General features: G+C 39.4%; 1 protein-coding gene across 5 annotated transcripts in view; it reads right to left on the bottom strand.

The window, feature by feature from the left end:
- Positions 1-9,494: 9,494 nt before the first annotated feature.
- LOC133623351 (ADP-ribosylation factor-like protein 15) overlaps positions 9,495-23,022 on the bottom strand; it is a 314,561-nt gene continuing 301,033 nt past the window's right edge. For all 5 annotated transcript variants that reach the window (XM_061986568.1, XM_061986569.2, XM_061986573.2 and 2 more), the window contains one exon: positions 9,495-12,984. In XM_061986568.1, the coding sequence (XP_061842552.1) occupies positions 12,832-12,984 (153 nt within the window). In that variant the 3' untranslated portion in view covers positions 9,495-12,831. The remainder of the gene's footprint in view (positions 12,985-23,022) is intronic.

Here is a 23,022-nt window from a genome sequence, read left to right as displayed (position 1 = left end):
CGGTCTATGTGTGTGTGGGTGTGGGTGTGGGGAAAAAAAGTTGTTGGCACGTTCAGTCCACACACAGCGTGGTCATGGCGAGCGGAGTAACGGAGGAGCTTGAACGCCCCCGCCATTGAATCGGTGTGTTTATAAGTGCAGACTCGGTTGTGCAAAACGAGGGTTTTAAACACATGCTGAACGTGCTTGAACCACGTTACGACATCCCGTCGCGCACCCACTTCAGCAATAAGATTGTGCCAGATCTTTATGAGCAGGAGAAGAAAAAAGTTGTGGATGAACTATCCCGAGCATCATCTGTTGCGCTCATGACAGACGGGTGGACGTCCAGCGGAACTATAAGCGCTCATTTCATCACAGCAGACTGGGAGATGAGAAGACACGCCCCCTCTACGAGAGTCACCTTGCGCAGGTACTGACACAAGCAGTGGAGGAATGGAAGATAAAGATATCCCAGTCACACGTGATAATGCCAAAAATCAAATAATAACAGAGGACTGGGACCACAGATAGGTGCTTTGCACATGTAGTGAATTTGGCATCACAGAAGGGAATCTCAGTCAATAGGATGGAGCGCCTCTTTGGGAGGATCAGGAAGGTTTCTTACTTCCACCCAAGCACAACAGCTGCTCATGTGCTTAAGACAAAGCAAGAAATGCTAAAGCTGCCTGCTCATACATGATGTCCCAACGAGGTGGAACTCCACTTATGATATGTTGGAGCAGCAGGCAGCTATATACTCTGCATTGACCCACAACACCCTGAAGACAAATGTCACCCTGTCTGATGATGATGTGAGAGTGGCAGGTGAGGTCCTCCAGGTGCTTAAACCCCTCAAAAGTGTTCCATCTCTACTGAGCACTGAAACTTCACCATCTGTGTCAATGATCCTGCCACTGAAAACAAGTATTCTACAATCCATGGCTCCAAGTGTGGAAGACAGCAGCATCACTCCAGATGTCAGGCTTTATGTTTCAAGGAAGATGATGTGCCTTCTTATGTTGCACTTTAACTTGTTTTTTATTCATGGTCATTGGTCCAAGTTTAAAGAAAGGAGGAATGCCTTTTTATGTTGCACTGTTTTTCATTAATTATGTTAAAAGGAAAATAAAAATGTATGTCAAGTTGATCAACAGATTGTATTATTCTCCAGTGCAATAACAGTACTGAAATGAAGGCAAAAAGGGCATTAATGGGAGCTTTAAAAAAAAAAAGAAGAAACAAAGAAGTAACTAAATAGTTACTTTTCACAGTAACGCATTACCTTTTGGTGTAAGTAACTGAGTTAGTAACTGAGTTACTTTTGAAATAAAGTAACTAGTAACTGTAACTAGTTACTGGTTTTCAGTAACTAACCCAACACTGTATATATGTATATATACCCACATTTATACACACACAAAGTTAAAGTTAAAGTTAAAGTTAAAGTACCAATGATTGTCACACACTCTCTAGGTGTGGTGAAATGTGTCCTCTGCATTTGACCCATCCCCTTGTTCACCCCCTGGGAGGTGAGAGGAGCAGTGGGCAGCAGCGGTGCCGCGCTCGGGAATCATTTTTGGTTATTTAACCCCCAATTCCAACCCTTGATGCTGAGTGCCAAGAAGGGAGGTAATGGGTCCCATTTTTATAGTCTTTGGAACATATATATATATATTTTTTTAAATGTCTCTTATTTTAATCTACATGTTTACATTGATTTTTTTTTTTTTACAAGAAATGTTTCTCAGAATTATATATATATACAGGTATATATATATATATATATATATATATATATATATATATATATATCAGTGACGTGCGGTGAGGTTCATGACTGGTGAGGCACTGACTTCATCACAGTCAGATTTACAAACATATGAACCCTAAAGAGTATCTTATTCACCATTTGATTGGCAGCAGTTAACGGGTTATGTTTAAAAGCTCATACCAGCATTCTTCCCTGCTTGGCACTCAGCATCAAGGGTTGGAATTGGGGGTTAAATCACCAAAAATTATTCCCGGGCACGGCGCCGCTGCTGCCCACTGCTCCCCTCACCTCCCAGGGGGTGAACAAGGGATGGGTCAAATGCAGACGACACATTTCATTACACCTAGTGTGTGTGTGACAATCATTGGTACTTTAACTTAACTTTAACTTTACACATACAAACTGTAGCACACAAAAAAGCACATTTAATAAAAAAAAACGTTATTATGGTCTTACCTTTACTTATAAGTTAAGTCCATGCGCCGCAACTAAAGCCCTCACTTAAACTTTCCACGTGCAAGATTGAATCTATTTAAAAAAGTGTAACCGAGGGTTTATAAATGTCGCCTATACTGTATGAAACTACAAAATAACAAACACGGAGGCTCCAGTTTACACGAGGACCACTTTATTTACATTCTTTCAAAAACCTCCGCAACGTGTCATCACTTCCGCTCTTAGCGCCTTCAAAATAAGAGCTCAAGGCATATACTGTATAACAGCGCATAACAGGAATTTAACATCACAAAGAGGAAAGCCCATGAAAATAGGTTACAAAAGTTATTTAATAAGAAGCCAAAAAGTGCAAAAACAATAATGTTCGTGTTGGAGGAGTTGTGAATTAGATACACCTGCAGTCTGCAGGTGTACCTAATGTTGTGGCCCTGCAGTCATTCACAACTCCTCCAACACGAACATTATTGTTTTTGCACTTTTTGGCTTCTTATGAAATAACTTTTTTAAATAGATTCAATCTTGCACGTGGAAAGTTTAAGTGTGGGCTTTAGTTGATATAACAATTCTACGGTGGGGGTGCAGGAGGCGGGGTTACTAGAGCCTCAGCCAGTGCGTCTTTTGCAGCCGTTTTATGATCGCTCAGCACAAGAAATACGTTACACACATACAGTTGTTGACATTATATACCTCAGCTAACTAAACTATGGAAATGTATAATATAGTTCATATAGCAATACAGTCTCACTGCACAGCAGGCCAGCAGTTAGCCGAGTCCGGAATCCATGTTGAGGCACTGAGTGACGTGCCTCAACTGGCTGCTGATCACTGCACCGTCTCTTCTCAGTATTTGAACGGCAAATGTGAAAATTCAGCGATTTTGAATAAAAATAATCTAAAACTGGTGAAGTTAAATGGAAAATAACTTTATAGTATAATCACTGGATACATGTAACAATTTAATTCATTTTTTTTCTTTTTACATTTTTTTTCTTTCTGTTTATATATATATATATATATATATATATATATATATATATATATATATATATATATATATATATATATATATATATATATATATATACATATACAGGTATATATAAATAAATATAAACTGCATACATTTTTTTAATTTCTCAATATTAGTCTTTCAATTTACATTTTCACAGTTAAAAAAGTAGCAGGTTGGTCACCATAATGTTACTGTTAAAAAAACCTGTATTTTCTATTTACAGTAACACACTGTATAAACAACACCCGTAGATCTTAAAAAAAAAAAAAATTAACAGTTGCTCAGTCGCCAGAATTTTACCGTTAATTAGTAAATGGAATCTGTTATTTTTACAGTAAAATTTGCTGGACTGAACCACCTGTTCTTTATACGTAAAATCTAAAGTTGCCGTTTACAGTGTATTACTGTAAATAGAAAAAACGGTACCACTATTATTTTTAATACAACATTTTGGTGACTGATCTGACAGTTTATTTTTTACAGTTAAAAACTGTTTTTACAGTGTATTAATGTAAATAGAAACATTTTATTAATGCAACTGTGAATAATACCACTGTTATTTTTACTATAACATTCTGACGACTGAGCTGAGAGTTTTTTTTAAGGCAACATCGGACTTTTTCTAGTGCACAGAAGCATTTTGGAAGGTAAAATTATGTTTAGTACTCATGTTTTGTCTCATGTAGCTAAAAAGCAAGCATCGATATGATCAGAAGTAGGTCAGTGGAGGGCACAGCAAAGTGAGACAGAGTGAGAGGTTCTCCCTATCTTTGGCCTGGTGTCATGGTGGATGCCCAAAGTGAGGCACGTGACTGAGGGGAAGCAGAGCGAGCAGGAGAGAGAGGGAGGGACGGAGGTGCAGCAGACTGGAGAGAAGCGGGTGTGTCCCACAGGATCAAAGAGTCGCCACGGCAACCAAGTTGCAACGGAAAGACAAGTTGTGGAATAAACAAAATATTGCACACTTTACATGCTACTTTTATTCTGCACTTTAAGTCACACCTTTCTATTTGAATGAAATAATAATAGTACATAGAAACTTTTTTCAATGCAATAAAACCACTTTTTAAAAATAATGTTATATTTAAAGTTGCTCTAAACCCATATTGTAGATGACTTTTCCTTGAAAAGGTACTTGTACTACAACTATATATACATGTATATATATATATATATATATATATATATATATATATATATATATATATATATATATATATATATATATATATATATATATACATACAAACCCCGTTTCCATATGAGTTGGGAAATTGTGTTAGATGTAAATATAAACAGAATACAATGATTTGCAAATACTACTCAGTGGCCTAGTGGTTAGAGTGTCCGTCCTGAGATCGGTAGGTTGGGAGTTCAAATCCCGGCCGAGTCATACCAAAGACTATAAAAATGGGACCCATTACCTCCCTGCTTGGCACTCAGCATCAAGGGTTGGAATTGGGGGTTAAATCACCAAAATGATTCCCGGGCGCAGCCACCGCTGCTGCCCACTGCTCCCCTCACCTCCCGGGGGTGATCAAGGGTGATGGGTCAAATGCAGAGAATAATTTCGCCACACCTAGTGTGTGTGTGACAATCATTGGTACTTTAACTTTAACTTTAAATCATTTTCAACCCATATTCAGTTGAATATGCTACAAAGACAACATATTTGATGTTCAAACTGATAAACATTTTTTTTTTTGCAAATAATCATTAACGTTAGAATTTGATGCCAGCAACACGTGACAAAGAAGTTGGGAAAGGTGGCAATAAATACTGATAAAGTTGAGGAATGCTCATCAAACACTTATTTGGAACATCCCACAGGTGTGCAGGCTAATTGGGAACAGGTGGGTGCCATGATTGGGTATAAAAACAGCTTCCAAAAAAAATGCTCAGTCTTTCACAAGAAAGGATGGGGCGAGGTACACCCCTTTGTCCACAACTGCGTGAACAAATAGTCAAACAGTTTAAGAACAACGTTTCTCAAAGTGCAATTGCAAGAAATTTAGGGATTTCAACATCTACGGTCCATAATATTATCAAAAGATTCAGAGAATCTGGAGAAATCACTCCACGTAAGCGGCATGGCCGGAAACCAACATTGAATGACCGTGACCTTCGATCCCTCAGACGGCACTGTATCAACAACCGACATCAATCTCTAAAGGATATCACCACATGGGCTCAGGAACACTTCAGAAAACCACTGTCACTAAATACAGTTCGTCGCTACATCTGTAAGTGCAAGTTAAAGTTCTACTATGCAAAGCGAAAGCCATTTATCAACAACATCCAGAAACGCCGCCGGCTTCTCTGGGCCCGAGATCATCTAAGATGGACTCATGCAAAGTGGAAAAGTGTTCTGTGGTCTGACGAGTCCACATTTCAAATTGTTTTTGGAAATATTCGACATCGTGTCATCCGGACCAAAGGGGAAGTGAACCATCCAGACTGTTATCGACGCAAAGTTCAAAAGCCAGCATCTGTGATGGTATGGGTGTGCATTAGTGCCCAAGGCATGGGTAACTTACACATCTGTGAAGGCACCATTACTGCTGAAAGGTACATACAGGTTTTGGAACAACATATGCTGCCATCTAAGCGCCGTCTTTTTCATGGACGCCCCTGCTTATTTCAGCAAGACAATGCCAAGCCACATTCAGCACGTGTTACAACAGCGTGGCTTCGTAAAAAAAGAGTGCGGGTACTTTCCTGGCCAGCCTGCAGTCCAGACCTGTCTCCCATCAAAAATGTGTGGCGCATTATGAAGCGTAAAATACGACAGCGGAGACCCCGGACTGTTGAACGACTGAAGCTCTACATAAAACAAGAATGGGAAATAATTCCACTTTCAAAGCTTCAACAATTAGTTTCCTCAGTTCCCAATCATTTATTGAGTGTTGTTAAAAGAAAAGGTGATGTAACACAGTGGTGAACATGCCCTTTCCCAACTACTTTATTTGCAAAAAAAAAATAAAGTTTATGAGTTTGAACATCAAATATCTTGTCTTTGTAGTGCATTCAATTGAATATGGGTTGAAAATGATTTGTAAATCATTATATTCCATCCAACACAATTTCCCAACTCATATGAAAATGGTGTTTGTATATATATATATATATATATATATATGTATATATATATATGTGTATATATATATATATATATATATCCATCCATCCATCCATCTTCTTCCGCTTATCCGAGGTCGGGTCGCGGGGGCAGCAGCCTAAGCAGGGAAGCCCAGACTTCCCTCTCCCCAGCCACTTCGTCCAGCTCTTCCTGTGGGACCCCGAGGCGTTCCCAGGCCAGCCGGGAGACATACGTGTGTGTGTGTGTGTGTGTGTGTGTGTGTGTGTACTACATAGCTTTATGATGATACAACAGGGCTAATGTTAGCATATGCTAGCTAAAACATCTACAACTTACATGTTGTCTCTCGTTAGAAATGTAATTCTTGTAGGCTGACCTTCACCATTTCTTCTTTGTTGGTGGCGACTATTTCTTCATTAGCCGTGGCAATATATTCTTTATTAGTGGCAACTAACTGTTCTTCATCGGTGGCAGCTATTCTCTGTTTATGGCGACTATTCTTCATTAGTGGCAACTATTTCTTCATTTGTGGCGGCTATTACATCGTTTGTGGCAACTATTCTTCATTGGTCGCAGATATATCCTCCCCATTGGTGGCCGCTATTTCTTCTTGATTAGCGGCAGCAATATATTCTTCATTATTGGCAACTATTTCTCCTTCGTTTACGGCAGAAATAATAACGATGATGGTAATCATGGATTAGATTTTCTATTGCGCTTTTCTGGACACACAAAGCACTTTACAGAGAACTGAGAAGGGCAGAAATATCTTCTTTATTGTTTGACGGCTATTTCTTCTTCGTTTATGGCGACTATTCTTAGTTGGTGGCAGCTAGTTCTTCTTCTTCGTGAAGGCTATTTCTTTTTCATTAGTGGCAACTGTTCATGGCAGCTATTCTCCGTTTGTGGTGACTATTCTTCATTAGTGGCAACTATTTCTTCTTCATTGGTGGCAGCTATTTGTTTGTGGGGACTATCCTTCATTTGTGGCAACAATTTTTTCTTCATTGGTGGCAACTATTTGTTTGTGGCAACTTTTCTTCCTTAGTGGCAACAATTTCTTCTTCATTGGTGGCAATATTTGTTTATGGCAACTATTTGTTCTTCATTGGTGGCAGCTATTTGTTTCTGGCGACTATCTTTCATTTCTGGCAACGATTTATTCTTCATTGGAGGCAACTGTTTGTTTGTGGCAACTATTTCTTCTTTATTTATTAGTCGCAGACAATTCCTCTGTATTGGTGGCCGCTATTTCTTCTTCATTGATGGTGGCAATATATTCTTCATTATTGGCAACTATTTGTCCTTCGTTGACGGCAGAAATAATAATAATGATGATAATAATGGATTAGACTTTCTATTGGGCTTTTCTGGACACTCAAAGCGCTTCACAGAGAACTGAGAATGGCAGAAATATCTTCGTTTGTGGCGACTATTCTTCAGTTATTTCTTCTTGGCAAAGACTATTTATTCTTCGTTTGTGGCAACTATTCTCTGGCTATTTCTTCTTGGCAAAGCCTATTTCTTCTTCGTTTGTGGCGACTACTTATTGGTGGCAGCTATTTCTTCTTCTTAGCAAACACTTTCGTCTTCTTTTGTGGCAACAACATATTCTTCATTTGTGGCGGCAATTTATTTTTCATTCTATTCTTTGTTTGTGGAGACTATTCTTCATTAGTGGCAACTATTCTTCATTTGTGGCGGCTATAACTTCTTCAATTGTGGCAACTATTCTTCATTAGTCGCAGATATTTCCTCTCTATTGGTGGCCGCTATTTGTACTTCATTAGTGGTGGCAATATATTCTTCATTATTGGCAAATATTTCTCCTTCGTTGACGGCAGAAATAATAATAATGATGATATTAATGGATTAGATTTTCTATTGCGTTTTTCTGGACACTCAAAGCGCTTCACAGAGAACTGAGAAGGGCAGAAATATCTTCTTGGTTGTTTGACGGCTATTTCTTCTTTGTTTGTGGTGACTATTCTTCAACTAATTCTTCTTGGCAAAGACTATTTCTTCTTAGTTTGTTGTGACTATTCTTCAGCTATTTCTTCTTGGCAAAGACTATTTCTTCTTCGTTTGTGGCAACTATTCTACATTGGTGGCAGCTATTTCTTCTTTTTAGTAAACATTTTTCGTTTGTGGCAGCAACATATTCTTAATTCGTGGCGACTATTTCTTTACCATTGGTGGCGGCTATTCTTCGTTTGTGGCAACTATTCTTCATTAGTGGCAACTATTTACTTTTCATTGGTGGCAGCTATTTCTTTTTCATTTGTGGCAACTATTCCACATTGGTGGCAGCTATTTCTTTGTTTGTGGCAACTATTTCCTCTTCATTGGTGGCGGTTACCTTTTTTTGTTTGTGGAAACTATTATTCATTGATGGCAGCTATTTGTTTGTGGCGACTACTCTTCCTTAGTGGCAACGATTCCTTCATCATTGGTGGCGGCTATTTCTTCTTTGTTTGTGGCAACTATTTTTCATTGGTGGCAGCTATTCTTTGTTTGTGGTGACTATTCTTCCTTAGTGGCAACTATTTCTTCTTCATTGGTGGCGGCTATTTCTTCTTCGTATGGGGCAACAATTCTAAATTTGTCACAGATATTTCCTCCTCATTGGTGGCCAGTATTTCTACTTCATTAGCGGGGGCAATATATTTTTCATTATTGGCAGCTATTTCTTCTTCATTAGTGGCAACTATTTATTTTTCTATTAGCGGTGGCAATATATTCTACATTAGTGGCAAGTATTTCTCCTTTGTTGACAGCAGAAATAATAATAATAATAATAATAATAATAATAATAATAATAATAATAATGGATTGGATTTTCAATGGCGCTTTTCTTTACAGCCAAAGCCATCGTTCATTCACTTCACATTTACGCAATGCTGCCAAGTGATTAGGATGGCGGAAGATGGAATCGAACCTGGAACCCTTAAATTGCTGGCACAGCCGCCGTACAAATCTGGGCCACGCCATCCCGAAATATCTTCTCCGTTGTTGGGAGGCTCTTTCTTCTTTGTTGTCTGATTGGAGGACGCTGCCATGTTGACGTGGGCGTGGCCACTAAAGAGACGGGACGGTACAACAACAGCGTCATGTTGACATGGGCGTGGCCACCAGAGAGACAAGGACAGCGTCAAAATGAAAAGACTTTACAGTTTGTCATCTTTACAAATTTAATTTCCACAAAGAAAAGCAGAAGATCAAAGATGTCCTGCAGTGAAAGTTTGTGTCACATGACCTCTGCATCGTCTTCTTCACCTGCAGACTGGATGGGATCAGGGTGGTGTGATGATGATGATGATGACTGGTCACATGCAGCTGTTGTGAGGACGATTGATTAATCGACCCTGATGGATCCACGCTGATGGATCCACCCTGATTGATTCACCAATGGATCCACCCTGATTGATCCACCGATGGACCCACCCTGGTTGATCCACCCTGATGGATCCCACCCTGAGGGAGCCACCCTGATGGATCCACCCTGATGGATCCACCTTGATGGATCCATGCTGATGGAGCCCCCCTGATGGATCCACACTGATGGATCCACCCTGATTGAGTGACCGATGGATCCACCCTGATTGATCCACCCTGATGGATCCACACTGATGGAGGCTGCAGTGCCAACAGGGCTAATGCCAAACAACAACCAGGTCCCCTAAAATAATTACTACTAATATGAATATGCTAGCAGAGTGAGGTGAAACTAATGACGAATCTAAGAAGGAACTGTAAGGCCACACTGAAAACAAAGCAGAATAGTTTCAATATTACAAGCTTTTATTTCTCGGAGAAGAAAAATAGCTGACAAATATTAATACGTTTTAAACCGTTGAAGAAAAACGGCACTTTTCTCTGAATTTTTCCCAATCACTTCTTCCTCTTTTCTGTGCGTTCTAAATAGTCAAAAACTGCTAGCACAAGATGGCTAACAATGCAGCACTAAAGTCCTATAAAAAAATATTATATTACCCTATGTAATGTAACATAACGTGATATTTTAAACAACAAACGCTACTTCCGTCGACTGTTTGCTAATCAGACTTCCTGAAAGAGACGTAGAGCTGCCTCTAACTAGCAGTTTTTCACCGTCTAGAACGCACACAAAAGGAAAATACGTGTTTTCTTGTCTCACTTAAGGATTGTGGATGATGGCAAAAATCCCACCAAAAAAAAAAAAAAAGTTTTCTTTTAAATATTTGCTAAAAATGACATATTTCATCTTCACGCTCATGAAGTCTTCCTAAAATGACTAATTCATTCTTCTAATATCACAATGTATTTTCCTAAGGAGATTTTTTACATGTAATACTCAGACATTACTGTAGTGACTTAAAACATCCTAAAGTTATGACTTAATTGTGTCAATATTGGCACAAATTATTATTCATATACAACTATTATTATTTTAATAATTAACTTATTAATACATTTTTTTGCCAATTTTCAAATATGTATTAGGAGAAGAAAACAATTTTGTTATTCCTATTAATTATTTTCTCCCCAGTATTACTTTAATGAAGTTGGAGTTAGGAGCCTCGTTGGCGTAGCGATTGTTCAAAGTGGAAACATCCGCTCTTACTCGCTAGCATGAGCTTATAGCGAGAGATGGACAGAAGCAAGGAAGAAGAAGTGGATGATATTCATTGAATTAAAGGAAGAAATCATCAAAAAATGATATGGGGTGTAACGAGCTAACTTGGTGAAGCGGCACTGCTAGTCTGCACCATAGTGCATGCTGGGAAAAACTCTACTTAGAACTTGAGCTTCAACGATTCATTGATTGTAAATTAATCATTTAATAAGTGTATCTATCTTATTGTAAATTCATCATTTAATAAGTGTATCTATCTTATTGTAAATTCATCATTTAATAAGTGTAATAAAAATGTATCAAAAATGGGCCCTGGAACTTTAAACACACAGACATAGTTTCTGCTGCAATAGAGCGCACACATGACTGATTCTTTGTTGTTTTTACTCACGCAAACATGTTAAAAGTGCAATTTCAATGTTGATGATGTGTGTCAAAAACATAATAAAGATTATGGCAAGCAGAAAAATCTTTATTTCAACTATTTCCCCGAAAATACGCATTGAGATGATAAATTGTGCTCTATCCGATTACTGGATGAATCGAACTAACTAATGGACTAATAGCTGCAGCTGGACTAGGAACCTTCTGGAGATCCAACAGTACCAAAGTGGTCTTAAGAACTATTCTTTCATCACGTTGTGTATGTACGGAGGTTAAAGTGTGTCTTTTTTACCAAAGATTTTTTTGGACAATGTATTTATGTAACAGATTCTTTTTTTTACCTTAAATTATGCTAACAATTTAATTTTAAAAAAGATTTGAGAAAAATGTGTGTGTATAAAAAATCAGTTTGTTAAAATACAGTGTTTTTAAATTCAGTGTAAAAGAAAATAATTCAGTGTATAAAAATTCAGTTTGTTAAAATACAGTGTCTTGAAATTCAGTGTATCCATCCATCCATCCATTTTCTACCGCTTATTCCCTTCGGGGTCGCGGGGGGCGCTGGAGCCTATCTCAGCTACAATCGGGCGGAAGGCGGGGTACACCCTGGACAAGTCGCCACCTCATTGCAGGGCCAACACAGAGTAAATAATTCAGTGTATACAAATTCAGTCCAGAAAAAGGTGTTTTAAAACTCAACACTGACTTCAGATCAATTAAGACTGAAGCAATCGATCCTGTCTTAAAACCAGCCAATGATGTGCTTTGGTCATAATTGACCTGAAGTCAGTTTGGAGCGTTTACACTAAATTGTATACAAATGTTTTTTTTACACTGATTTTTATAAACTGATTTTTTATACACTGCATTTGTATATACTAAATTTGATACTGATTTTTTTACACTGAATTTTTATACACTGACTTTATATACTGAATTTTTATACACTTAATTTTTAAACAAATTTTGCTCTCAAATTTTTGTTCAATGAAATTGTCAGCATAAGTTGATGTAAAAAATTTAGTTCCCAAAAATCAAACGCCAAAAATTCAGTTACACAAAAAAGCTTTCATAACAAAGTCACGACTCAACCTCCATATTTGTGTAAAACTGTCACGTTTCAATATTTTAGCAGAACAACTCCTTCTTTTCAGTGTGGCGTTGTTGTTCCAAAGACTAGTAGTGACTGCTCCAAGATGGCGTCACGCACTAACGTGTGCAGGAGAATTATTTAAGACGTAGACAAAGTACTTGTTGGTGCAAACAACATCAATAGCAGAAGAGCTACCCTTATCTACTTGTGTGTGTGTGTGCGTGTGTGTGTGTGTGTGTGTGTGTATTTGAGCAGGGGTGTAGCTAGAGATTCCAAGTGTTGCCCACGGAGCATCATAACAAAAAGGTTCTACTTGGTTCTGAAGGCCCCTGGAGAAGAAAGTCCTGAAGGAGGGTTGACGTGTTCTTGTTAGCAGTTTAGTGTCTCTCAGCGTAGCGAGCGAGTGAGCGAAGGAGCTTCATATCCTGGCGGGCGGCGTGTCCTTGTCCTCCAGCAGCAGGATGAACTGGGAGAAAACCTCCTTCACGCCGTCCATGCGCTCGGTGCTGGTGCCCTCCAGGATCCAGCGCTTTCCCCGCGCCAGAGGCTCCAGTTCAAAGTACTTCTTGATCTGTGCACACAAACAAGGTAGTACTTCATACAGTAGTACTTTATACAGTAGTACTTCATACAGTAGTATGACTTTACTGCTGGGTAGGACTGTTCATAACGTGACTACATTTGGAGTGGAAGCGGTGAACAAACAAGGTGGCTTGTATGAAGCAGAGAAAGGAGCTGAAAGGAATACACATCAAAGGACATCAACTCCACAATAATCATAGTCAATTATATCCAGAAATGACATATAATAATAAGTTATTACTTCATTATATGTAGAAATGACATATAATTAGTTATTACTTCATTATATCAATAAATTACATATAATAAGTTATTACTTCATTATATCCAGAAATGACGTATAATAATAATAAGTTATTATTTCATTATATCCAGAAATCACATAAGTTATTACTTCATTATATCTACAAATGACATATAAGTTATTACTTCATTATATCCAGAAATAACATATAATAATAAGTTATTACTGCATGATATCCAGAAATGACATATAATAATAAGTTATCACATTATTATATCCAGAAATGACATATAAGTTATTACTTCATTATATCCAGAAATGACATATAATAATAAGTTATTACTTAATTACATCCAGAAATTACATATTGTTAATCAATAAATCAGAGATAATATTCTTGATGTTTTATTTTTCATCTCTTATTGATCCATAAATCAGAGTCAATATTATTGTTTTATTTATTTTCAGCTAATATTGACCAATAAATCAGTGTCAATATTATTGATGTTTTATATTTTCCATTGCCTATTTCTAAAAAAAAAACCAGTAAATGTTATTGTTTTTTTTCATTTCCTTTTTATCAATACATCCTAATCAGCCAAGGCTGCCCTTTGTCACCGATTCTGTTCATAACTTTTATGGACAGAATTTCTAGGCGCAGTCAAGGCGTTGAGGGGATCTGGTTTGGTGGCTGCAGGATTAGGTCTCTGCTTTTTGCAGATGATGTGGTCCTGATGGCTTCATCTGGCCAGGATCTTCAGCTCTCACTGGATCGGTTCGCAGCTGAGTGTGAAGCGACTGGGATGAGAATCAGCACCTCCAGGTCCGAGTCCATGGTTCTCGCCCGGAAAAGGGTAGTGCCATCTCCGGGTTGGGGAGGAGATCTTGCCCCAAGTGGAGGAGTTCAAGTACCTCGGAGTCTTGTTCACGAGTGGGGGAAGAGTGGATCGTGAGATCGACAGGCGGATCGGTGCGGCGTCTTCAGTAATGCGGACGCTGTATCGATCCGTTGTGGTGAAGAAGGAGCTGAGCCGGAAGGCAAAGCTCTCAATTTACCGGTCGATCTACGTTCCCATCCTCACCTATGGTCATGAGCTTTGGGTTATGACCAAGCGGCCGAAATGAGTTTCCTCCGCCGGGTGGCGGGGCTCTCCCTTAGAGATAGGGTGAGAAGCTCTGCCATCCGGGAGGAGCTCAAAGTAAAGCCGCTGCTCCTCCACATCGAGAGGAGCCAGATGAGGTGGTTCGGGCATCTGGTCAGGATGCCACCCGAACGCCTCCCTAGGGAGGTGTTTAGGGCACGTCCCACCGGTAGGAGGCCGCGGGGAAGACCCAGGACACGTTGGGAAGACTATGTCTCCCGGCTGGCCTGGGAACGCCTCGGGGTCCCACAGGAAGAGCTGGACGAAGTGGCTGGGGAGAGGGAAGTCTGGGCTTCCCTGCTTAAGCTGCTGCCCCCGCGACCCGACCTCGGATAAGCGGAAGAAGATGGATGGATGGATGGATCCTAATCAATACAATTGATGTTTTATTTTTTCAACTCCTAATTATCAATCAATTCCAGTCAATATTATTGATTTTTTACTTTGTTAACTCCTATTCATCAATAAATAAGTCAATATTATTAATGTTTTACCTTGTTATCTCCTATTTATCAATCAATTCTAGTCAATATTATTGATGTTTTACTTTGTTAACTGTTATTCATCATTAAATAAGTCACTATTATGGATGTTTTACTTTGTTAACTCCTATTTATTAATAAATAAGTCAATATTATTGATGTTTTACCTTTTTATCTCCTATTTATTAATAAACAAGCCTATATTATTGATGTTTTACCTAGTTAACTCCTATTTATTAATACATAAGTCAATATTATTAATGTTTTACCTTGTTAACGCCTATTTATTAATAAATAAGTCAATATTATTGATGTTTTACCTTGTTAATTCCTATTTATCAATAAATACGTCAATATGATTGATGTTTTACCTTGTTATTTCCTATTTATGAATCAATTCTAGTCAATATTATTGATGTTTTACTTTGTTAACTCCTACTTGTCAATAAATAACTCAATATTATTGATGTTTTACCTTTTTAACTCCTATTTATCAATAAATAAATCAATATTATTGATGTTTTACCTTGTTATTTCCTATTTATGAATCAATTCTAGTCAATATTATTGATGTTTTAATTTGTTAACTCCTATTTATCAATAAATAAGTCAATATTATTGATGTTTTACCTTGTTAACTCCTATTTATCAATCAATTTGAGTCAATATTATTGATGTTTTACCTTGTTAACTCCTATTTAGCAATCAATTCTAGTCAATATTATGGATGTTTTACCTTGTTAACTCCTATTCATCAATACATAAGTCAATATTAATGATGATTAATTTTTCCAAACCCCATTTATCTATAAATCAGTTGGTGTTTTACCTCGTTTACTCTTATTTATCAATACATAAGAGCCAGTATCATGTTTTTTTCCCAACTCCTATTTATCAATAAATCTAAATCGATTTTTTCTCCAACTTCTTTTCATCATAGTCAATATTATTGATGTTTTATATTTTTCCATTTCCTATTTAATAATCAATCCTATGTATACTGGACTGAACTGTTGCTATGGTTACGTCATGCCAAGTCCAAGATTGGCATGTGGCATGCCCAGGATGGTGGGTCTCGTGTCGGATGCAGTCAGCCATGCCAGCCAGCGGGAGAGTGAGTGCCGTTGTCTGTAATGTGAGTTTAATGACAGATTAAGTCACCTCAGCCGCACTTGGCTCAGTGGCCCGGTTAGAAAGGCGAGCAGACCCAAACAGTGTTAACAAATCTGTCTGGGTAACGTGATCTGTCCCGGTCCAGCCACCAGCTTCAGACACAGACTGTGTGTGCCCTCTTCTGGGAGACGCACTGGCACTCTGACAAAGGACCTTCTCTTCCATAGCCTGAGTTCCTCCTCTGCAAATCATGAAGCGTGGTCTCAGCCACAAACATCTGATAGGTTTTGAACATACGAGACAATCCAGTTCTTTCACTTTGGTGTGACCAGGCTGAAGGAACCCCATGACCTAACATCCACAGTGCGGCCAAAACCCGTTTCTGGAAGATTAAGTCGTCCTAAGCGCACTTAAGGACTTGCGTGAGGCAGCGGGAAGAGTAAGCCACAAAAGTATGGCGTTGCCAGATGGCTCCTAGAAGGACCAGTGGGTCACCCAGTCTAGTCTTCTTCTAGGTCATGCAGGCCGCCCAGGCGTGGCCAGAAAGCGGATTTACTGTACATACATGCAGAAGGCTGTCCAAAATAATCTATAATCACCTGCACTCCTGCAGCTAGAACTCAGTCTCACTGGTCACTTGGGACATCGCCAGTGAAAGCAAAACAGTTTGGGCTGGTTGGTGGATGAACACAACTCACCAATCAGACATACTTGATTACATGTAGTGTGGAATGGTCAAGGTGGAATGAGTCAAACAGAGAACAATCGTAGGTATGAAAAATACTAACTTCTTTATGACTAACCGACTGGAATGGTGTTATGTCTTTAAGTTGATGTGAAGTGGTAATTGACACCCACTGGTCACATTAACTCATGAAGTTACGCTCATGACGTAGTAAGTTGTATGATGTGGACACGTTTGTTACTGGATACTTTCTAATACGCTTCTGCCTTGGAGGCTTTGTATGTGTAAGTAATATGCAACCATAATTATTTGATACTTGTTTATATTGACAAATATTCTTTTTTACACTGCAATATTGTTCAATTATTTTTACGTACGTCTAGCTTGTGTGCTGTTGTGTAACTGCTAGCTCCTAGTAGCTTACGGCTTACCATATGTTTAAAACATATTCTTAGTAAAAAACTGTTAGCATCAGGAGGCTATCAATGCAGGTCATGTGGATTGTACTAATTTGCCTGTAAAGCACTCTTAAAAACATCTAAAAAAGGCCAACAAGGCTTCATTTACCTGTCATGACCTGCGTATTAACCAAGCTACAGCGACATTGTTATTGTAGGAGCTAAGACCAAGGAATGACTATCAAGAGCCGAGAGGTCATGCGAGCTACTGGAGTTGTTGCTGCTGATGAATTGCCTTTGAGTTTTCAAAAGTTTGAAACTAAAAAATTCCACTAGCTATATAAGTCGAATCAGCGGATATACTGGCTCTCAACTCGACAATATCGCTAGGAAAAAACGGCGAGATGTTAGTTTACTCCTTGAATATTTCAACTGAAGAGTGGTTAGAATGTTACAGGTGTCAAGTGACCTATAAATACATAAAGCACTGCTTTTCAACATTTGATTTGAAGACAATCTGAACGGTCGGTGAACCACGGTATTTTTCGGACAATAAGGCACACTTAAAATCCTTTCATTTTCTCAAAAATCGACAGTGCGCCTTATAACTCAGTGCGCCTAAGCTGTGGCTGTGCTTTCCGACCTCAAAGCTATTTTATTTGGTACATGGTGTAGTAATAAGTGTGACCAGGAGATGGCAGTCACACATAAGAGATTTGTGTAGACTGCAATATAACGCCAGTAAACACCACCAAAACGTTGATGTTTTATTGAGAATATAAAACATTACACACGGTGCTCAAAGACCTGTCAAAATGTTTTAGTACGACTTTGCTAAGCTACAAAGCCGCATTGCTGGATGGATTGTCGGAGCATTACGGCTACCATAGTGTGTGTATAAAGACTGCAAAATGGCACCTATTAGCAGACATATTACCTGGCGTTTTGTTTCACAAAATTATGCAAAACTAACTTTTATTACCTTCTGGTACCTGCTGATGTGTATTTGGGATCTGCATAAGTCCTGAAAAATTGGGCGCGTCCGCCATTGTAGTCCGTTCGTTGTTGTGGGGCATTCACTCTCCGCTGTTGCCATTTTTAATATAAAGTAGCGTAAAGTTCTTACTTATATCTGTCAGTAGACTCGTTATGGAAGCGCTAAAAACTACCGGTGTAGTGGGTTTACATAACTCACCCACGGAACTTAAATTATTAGAGAGTTGCGGACGGACGGTTTTTCACAGGACACATTTCCGGCCTTGTTATTGCTCTAGTGAGCCACGATTAAGAAGATGATTTAAGTAAAGTTTAAATGTCATTAAAACAGTTAGCTCCATCTTTTGACACTTCTTCCACTCTCGTCTTTGCACGCTACACCGCTACAACAAAGAAGACGGGGAGAAGACGTTGTCGTAACGGAGTCACGTAAATAAGACCGCCCACAAAACGGTCTGAGAGAACTGAAGAGAAGTGACTTGAAGATGATCTGTTAAACATAATCTATGCAACATTTTGACCAAAGAACCACCATTATATGTTATGTAGACCAGTGGTCCCCAACCACCGGCCCGCGGCCCGGTACCGGCCCGCGGCCCGGTACCGGTCCGTGGATCGATTGGTACCGGGCCACACAAGGAAAAAAAAAAAGAAAAAAAAGCAAATATATATATATATATATTATTTTTTAATTTTTTAATTAAATCAATATAAAAAACACAAGATACACTTACAATTAGTGCACCAACCCAAAAAACCTCCCTCCCCCATTCACACTCATTCGCACAAAAGGGTTGTTTCTTTCTGTTATTAATATTTCTGGTTCCTACATTATATGTCAATATAGATCAATACAGTCTGCAGGGATAAGCACACATGATTGTATTTTTTTATGACAACACCCCTCCCCCCCCCCCCGGTCCGTGGGACAAATTTTCAAGCGTTGACCAGTCCGCAGTTGCAAAAAGGTTGGGGACCACTGATGTAGACCACAAAGAAGTGTTTTAAATGTAGAATAAAATCATAATATGACCCCTTTAATGTGCCTTTTGCATGAAAATAGACCTGAATAGCCCCGCTCATCAGCAGTGCGCCTCTTAAGTTCGAAAAATACAGTACTTAAGTCATCAGTAACTGATAATTCATGAATATTTCAACATTCCTTTTCTACTTCCCCTCTAATTGCCAGCATCAAAAATAATGTCTGACACTGACCCAGTGAGTGCAGGCAGCAGCTGTGCAGACATTAGCCAGACATAAGCTGCAAACCCAGTTCCAGCAGCTTAGAGCACTGATGGACCACGCATGGCACCCGGCTGCTTCCCTGCTCCATGCCAGGCCGCGCCATGTGACACTCACTGGTAGACGAATGTCAAGTGGAAGAGGATATCCCGTCAGAATAAATAAACTTGGCTCAGGTCTTCTGCCAGTCCAAACCCTGCTGATGGTCTACTCAGCACGCCATGAAAGCAGACTGGAGGAAAGGACCGAAGAAAAACTAGACCGGTGTTTTGGATAGTCAGGATTGCTTTCCCAGATCTAATAAGAACAAATAAATGTTTTCACAGAAGCAGCGTCAAACTGAAAGGTTTAAATCTGGTCTGGGCCTTAAAGGCAAGAGAAGGAGCAAAAGAAGAAGTCCCCACTTCTGCACAGCCTGTTGTATTTTTCCAGTTCTGCATTGAAGATACAGACATGGACTGGTGGGAACCGAGCCTTTCCGACAATATTCCAACTTTGGAGGTGGTATGAGAGCTGTACCAGACTTCTTTTGGACAACGAGGCAAGAGGAGTGTGAGCTTCCCTAATCCTAACCTTCATCTCAAGTATCTACAAGGTCCAATTTTAACCCATTCTGGCCCTGAAGGGATCACCCAAACCGTCCCAATGAGAAATGTGGTGCCCAAAAAGGTCCAAAGTTGACCCAAAAGGGACCCACCTCTGTACTTTTTGAGTACATTTCAGTCGATTTTGGGGTACTTTAAGACCTTGCAACAGTTTGGGGTTATTTGGGACTTTCAGGTTTGTAAGTCCTTTCCAACAGTAGGGTTAGAAGGTACTTTATTGTTTTTTCCCAAATCCTAATCTAAAGTATCTACAAGGTCCAAATTTAACTCACTGGAGGGGTCGGGGAAGGTCCCAAATGAACCCAAATGGTCCCAATGATAAACGAGGAGCCCAAAAAGGTCCTAGTTGGACAAAAAAGGACCCTGGTCTCATCCCTGGACTGGCTACATTTCAAACCTTTTGGACCGTGGTGACTTTTAGGGGCAAGTCCATTTTGGGGTACTTTTGGGACCTTGGGACTATTTGGGGTAACAGTAGGGTTAGAAGGTACTTTATTGTTTTCTTCGCACCCTAACCTGAGCCTGTTTTTTCTAAGCATCTATAATGTATCATTTAGGCCCTGGCCGGGTCCAGAAAGATCCCAACCCAAATAGTCTAAATGATAAACAGGGTGCCCAAAAAGGTCCAAAATGGCCTTGCTCATTTCAGACTTTTTGGAGCAATGGGACTTTTAAGAGTGAGTCCATTTTTTGGTGCTTTGGGAAAATTTCAGGGTCATTTGGGACCTTTAGGGGGAGATGGTCCTTTTTGGGGTACCATTCAGGAAAGTTAGTCATTTCCTGAGTCTATGGACTACTTTTAGTCAAAAGGAATTGGGGCCAATTGGTTCCACTTACAGTCCCATTCTGTAAAAGCAAACAATGCTCAGAATTCAACTTTCCCTGAGTCTATGGACTTTTTCCAGTAAAGGTCTTCTTATAAAAAAAAAGTTGCTGTCCACCGTATTTTATGTCCCACTGCCTAAGACTTGAAAAGTGCTGTTCACACAGAACTATGACCAAGAGAGCATATTTGCATGGCACCAGGGGGGTTGCTACAATAACCCACGTTATAATAGGAAATTCACTTCTCTTTTCCGTTAAATTCCTTTAGATCCTAAAAGGAACTTCCCAGTCTGACTATTTGAAGCACAATCCCTGGAGTCAAGTGTGTGTCTTCTTGTACCCGATTAGTGTCTTAGGTCCAAAGACAAACAGGTATTCGATATTTGTGATAAGGAAAGCCACTTATCTTGTGATACACTCCCATACTTGGAAACGCTGGTCAGGTCTTGCATTCTTGCAGAGGATAACAGCAAAGCCAGATGGAGCAGATGTAGGTCTGCTACAGCAGATCAGTATCGAGGAATAAGGTTTAATAGCCTACTCTGTTTCTTATGTAGTTTTCTTTTCTTTGAGCCTTTATTTGCCCCAGGTCCCAAAAGTCTGAGAAACAAATCTAAATTACATTTCAGAAATATATCAAGTAATACTCTAATAAAACTCTTCCTGTTTGAGTAATAAGATCGTGAAAAACAAGAATAGGAAATATTCACTTGAGAAGAACGACAACAAACAAGCGGATGACTGGAAGTAGATATGGAATCCTTCAGACGTGACTTTCCTGCAGGCAACATCACAACAAGAGCTTTACTCAATAAACTCATTGGAGAGCAGACTTGATTTCAGCCTCGAGGTTTTCATTTGGCTAACCTTCAGCCGGGGCTACAAAAATAACATCCCTTGTTCAAAAGCTACTTAGCATCTTGTGATGGGACGACGGAAATATGCCGCCACCTTTCAGTTCCTCTAAAGTCAAAGATGTGGGGTCCTTGTCTCTCTCAGAAGGATTTGGGACTCAAATATCAAGACAATCAATTACACCATCCCCTGACATTTTGGCCCCTGCCAAGATATCAGTCCCCTGGAAAGTGGCCCATACTGGGCGGGGGCAGAGAAACACGAGACCCACTTACCATATAATAGGCATAGCCTTTGTTTGCTTAAAGACACGAGAAAGCCTGCCAGTCTCTAAGAAGGGAACACTTGGGAGGTGGGTGAACAAAAACAAACAATCTGGGCTAGGTGTCGACTGAAACAGCTCACTGGCAGGTAAAGGCACTCTGACATGTGAGAACATTACTGTACCTTCAGCCTACAAAGTCAACAAGCCCACCGGTTGCCAAGAAAAAGCTGGGAGTTGTATGACACCAACATGTTTGTTGATCAAGTCAAGACTTCAGGACCGCCATCGATTGTGAGCGGAAGAGCACAGCTGCTTCCAACGCCATGCTGTGCTCAAATGAAGTAAACATGTTAGCAAATACTGTTAGCACTCATGCTGTATTTGCACCTGGATATTCATCCATCCATTTTCTACTGCTTGTCCCTTTCTGGGTGGCGGGGGGTGCTGCAGCCCAGCTGTATCCCAGCTGCAGTCGGGCGGAAGGCGAGGTACACCCTGGACAAGTTCGCATGGACATTCAACTCTATTTAAATAATGGCATACAAATCTGCAGTCGGGCGGAAGGCGAGGTACACCCTGGACAAGTCGCCATGGACTCTATTTAAATAATGGCATACAAATCAACAATCAACCTCATTGTTCAATGGGTTATTGTGACAACAATGTAAGTCTCATATCATACAAAATAAGGACCAGGAGGAAAAAAATATTAAATGTGAAGATTTTTTATTTCAAACGTAACCTTCCTCTGATTATAATCCTCTTTAGCTATTTAGGCAAAAAGGAAAGGAAATGTCAACACAAGCGTGGAAAACACTCAATGTAAACATTCTCAAATCATTGAACATTAAACAATAAACTCTTAAAATGAAGGTGCAAAAATAAAGAATATGTTAGAAATGGTTAATAAAGTGTAACAAAATAGTGCAAAGTGTGAACATGTAAACAGAGAAACCTGAGAACTTTTATGCAGGTTTAGTTATAGCAGTGCTCTAAATGGTAAGCACGGCTAAGGTGGTGCGATATTATCGGTCTTGGTGGGGACGAGCGCCTTGCATCATTTACAGAGCACATTGGTCTGACTACGGTCCGTTTGAAAAAAAACAAAAAACAACTGCCATACTGTCGAGGTGACACTTCCTGTTTTATCCACAATGTCTTCATTTTTATTTTCT

This window comes from Nerophis lumbriciformis, linkage group LG12, assembly GCF_033978685.3.
Source record: "Nerophis lumbriciformis linkage group LG12, RoL_Nlum_v2.1, whole genome shotgun sequence".
Classification (NCBI taxonomy): domain Eukaryota; kingdom Metazoa; phylum Chordata; class Actinopteri; order Syngnathiformes; family Syngnathidae; genus Nerophis; species Nerophis lumbriciformis.
Note: the sequence above shows the minus strand (reverse complement) of the source record. Positions and strands in the feature narration are given on the sequence as shown.